At 65.7% G+C, this 2316-nt stretch overlaps 1 protein-coding gene across 1 annotated transcript in view; it reads right to left on the reverse strand.

Annotated features, from left to right (window-relative positions):
• The window catches only part of KMT2D (lysine methyltransferase 2D), a gene marked incomplete in the record, with an annotated part of 24919 nt that continues 22677 nt past the window's right edge, over nt 75–2316 (reverse strand). Inside the window, 4 exon segments of the mRNA XM_021379074.1 lie at nt 75–477; nt 615–745; nt 870–1006; nt 1352–2316. The exon segment at nt 1352–2316 is cut by the window's right edge and continues 18 nt beyond it. Of these exon segments, the coding sequence (XP_021234749.1) occupies nt 108–477; nt 615–745; nt 870–1006; nt 1352–2316 (1603 nt within the window).

Consider the following 2316-nt stretch of genomic DNA (forward strand, 5'->3'; position numbering starts at 1 on the left):
CCCCTATCCCCCATCAGAGACTCTCATGCCCCAACCAGAGCCCCCTATCCCCCATTAGAGACCCCATGCCCCCATCAGAGACTCTCATGCCCCAACCAGAGCCCCACCTACCCCAGCCAGCACCCCCTGTGCCCCAGCAGAGACCCATCCATCCCAACCAGCACCCCCCCTGCTCCCCTCCAGACCCCCACCTGCTCCTCGTAGATCTTCTCCCGCCGATTGGCCACCTCGTTGCGGATGATGGTGCCGATGTACTCGATGACCATGGTGTGCTTCTCGATGTCCTTGGCGGCGTAGAGCCCCAGGCCCTGGATGCGGGACCGCGCCAGGTACACGTTGTTCTTCCACTCCGTCTTCAGGCGGCGGTACTGGGAGGACTTGGAGTGCACGAACTGCTTGCTGTACGGCGTGTTGGTCTCGCCCGTGAACGTGCTCTGGTAAGCCTTGGACATGCTTGTGCTGTTCAGGGTGTGCGGCCTTGGGAAGAACCCGAGGGGGTCAGAACCGAGGGGGTCAGAACCGAGGGGGTCAGAAGCAAGGGACTCCTCTCCCCCGTCCCCCAGGATCCCAGCTCCGTGGGCTGGCAGCAGTACAGCCCCCCCAGCCCCGCTCACCGCTTGTAGTGGGTGAGGATCTTGGGCTCGGCGCGGGCGCAGCCGGTGGGGTTGATCATCAACGGCAGCTCCATGAGCGGATGGCGACCATAGCGGAACAGGTAGTTCTGGCAGCTCTCGACGCCGGGCAGCTGCCGGGGAGGGAGCAGAGGGGGTCGGGGGGTCAAGCACAGCAGCACCACAGCCCCCCCAGCGTGGCCAACTTCCCCAATGGGAGACCCCCCCCCCACCCACGAGCCCAGCCCCGGCACCCACCGACTCGGCGATGCGCAGCACCGCGTGCACCGTGAGGCCGAAGAGCTCCTCGCCCTTCAGATACTCGGGGAAGAGCCGCAGCATGTCGGCCTCCTTCCTCATCATCGCCACCGGCTCGATGATCCGGTTCCAGACGGCTGCCAAAAAAAAAAAAAAAAAAAAAAAAAGGCAAAAAAAATAAAAAGGCTTCGAGCCAAGCGCGGCGCGGAGCTGCGGCGTCCCACCGCCACGTCCTCCCCTGACCAAAGCAACGCCGGCACGGAGACCAAAGCAACGCCGGCACGGAGGCCAAAGCAACGCTGGCACGGAGGCCAAAGCAACGCCGGCACGGAGGCCAAACCAACGCCGGTACGGAGGCCAAACCAATGCTGGCACGGAGGCCAAAGCAACGCCGGCACGGAGGCCAAACCAACGCCGGCACGGAGACCAAACCAACGCCGGCACGGAGGCCAGCCACAGACCCAGCTCCCCATCGTGCTCACCCTGCGGCGAGGAATCGGAGAAGACCAAGTCCTCCAGGCCCTGCTCGATGACCTGCACGACGAACTCGGGCCGCCCGTTGTTCTCGCAGATGGTGCAGCGGTAGCAGCAGCGGCGGTTGTTGGTGCGCAGGCTCCAGTAGATGCGCGTGGCCTCGTAGCCCACGGGGTAGAGGGCCGTGACGCTGTGGAAGTCGGCCATCTGGTGGGGCAGGAGCTGCCCGATGGCGTGGAAGACCAAACCCCCCACGCGGAACATGTGCAGCCGCTCGCCGCGTTGGATGATGCTGGCGATCTGCTTCACCTCGTCCCGCTCGATGTAGACGCGCCGGAAGACGGTGAAGGTGCTGAGCTCCTGCTCGCAGGGCCCCTTCAGCTTGTGCAGGGGGCACAGCATGGTCTTGTCCTTGAAGAACATGCACTTGGCGCGGATGGCGCAGGCGAAGTGGTAGACGCTGGGGCAGCGGATGCGGTTGCAGCTGTTGGTGGCTCCGGTTTTCTGGCACAGGGAGCACTTGGTGAGCAGCCCGCGGTGCAGGGCCACCTCCACGTTGATCAGGGCCCCTCCCTGCGTCTCGTACACCTCCGTGGACCACAGGGCGCAGTTCAGGTGGACCCAGAGGTCCAGGTCGAGGTTGAGCAGGCGGGCCGGCCCGTCCGTCGCCCCGTCGCCCTCCTCGTGGCAGAAGCAGCACTTGCGCAGGTCCCGCGGCACCTTCTCGGGGCGCAGCGTGGTGCCCAGCTTGTCGATGAACTCGGCGATCTCTTTGTCGCCGTCCCGCTTGGCCCCCCCTTTCTGGATGGTCACCAGGAACCGCAGCCGTTTCCACCTCACCCCTTTCCACTTCTTGAGCCGGGGACGCGCTTCTTCCCCGTCCTCCGGCGGCCGCGAGCGGGGCTTGAAGCGGGGCGGCGAGTGGGGGGCCGCGGCCCCTTCTTCCCTGGGTGCTGGCGAAGGGGCGGGGGGC

The sequence above is a fragment of the Numida meleagris genome, chromosome 32 (genome assembly GCF_002078875.1).
Source record: "Numida meleagris isolate 19003 breed g44 Domestic line chromosome 32, NumMel1.0, whole genome shotgun sequence".
Classification (NCBI taxonomy): Eukaryota; Metazoa; Chordata; class Aves; order Galliformes; family Numididae; genus Numida; species Numida meleagris.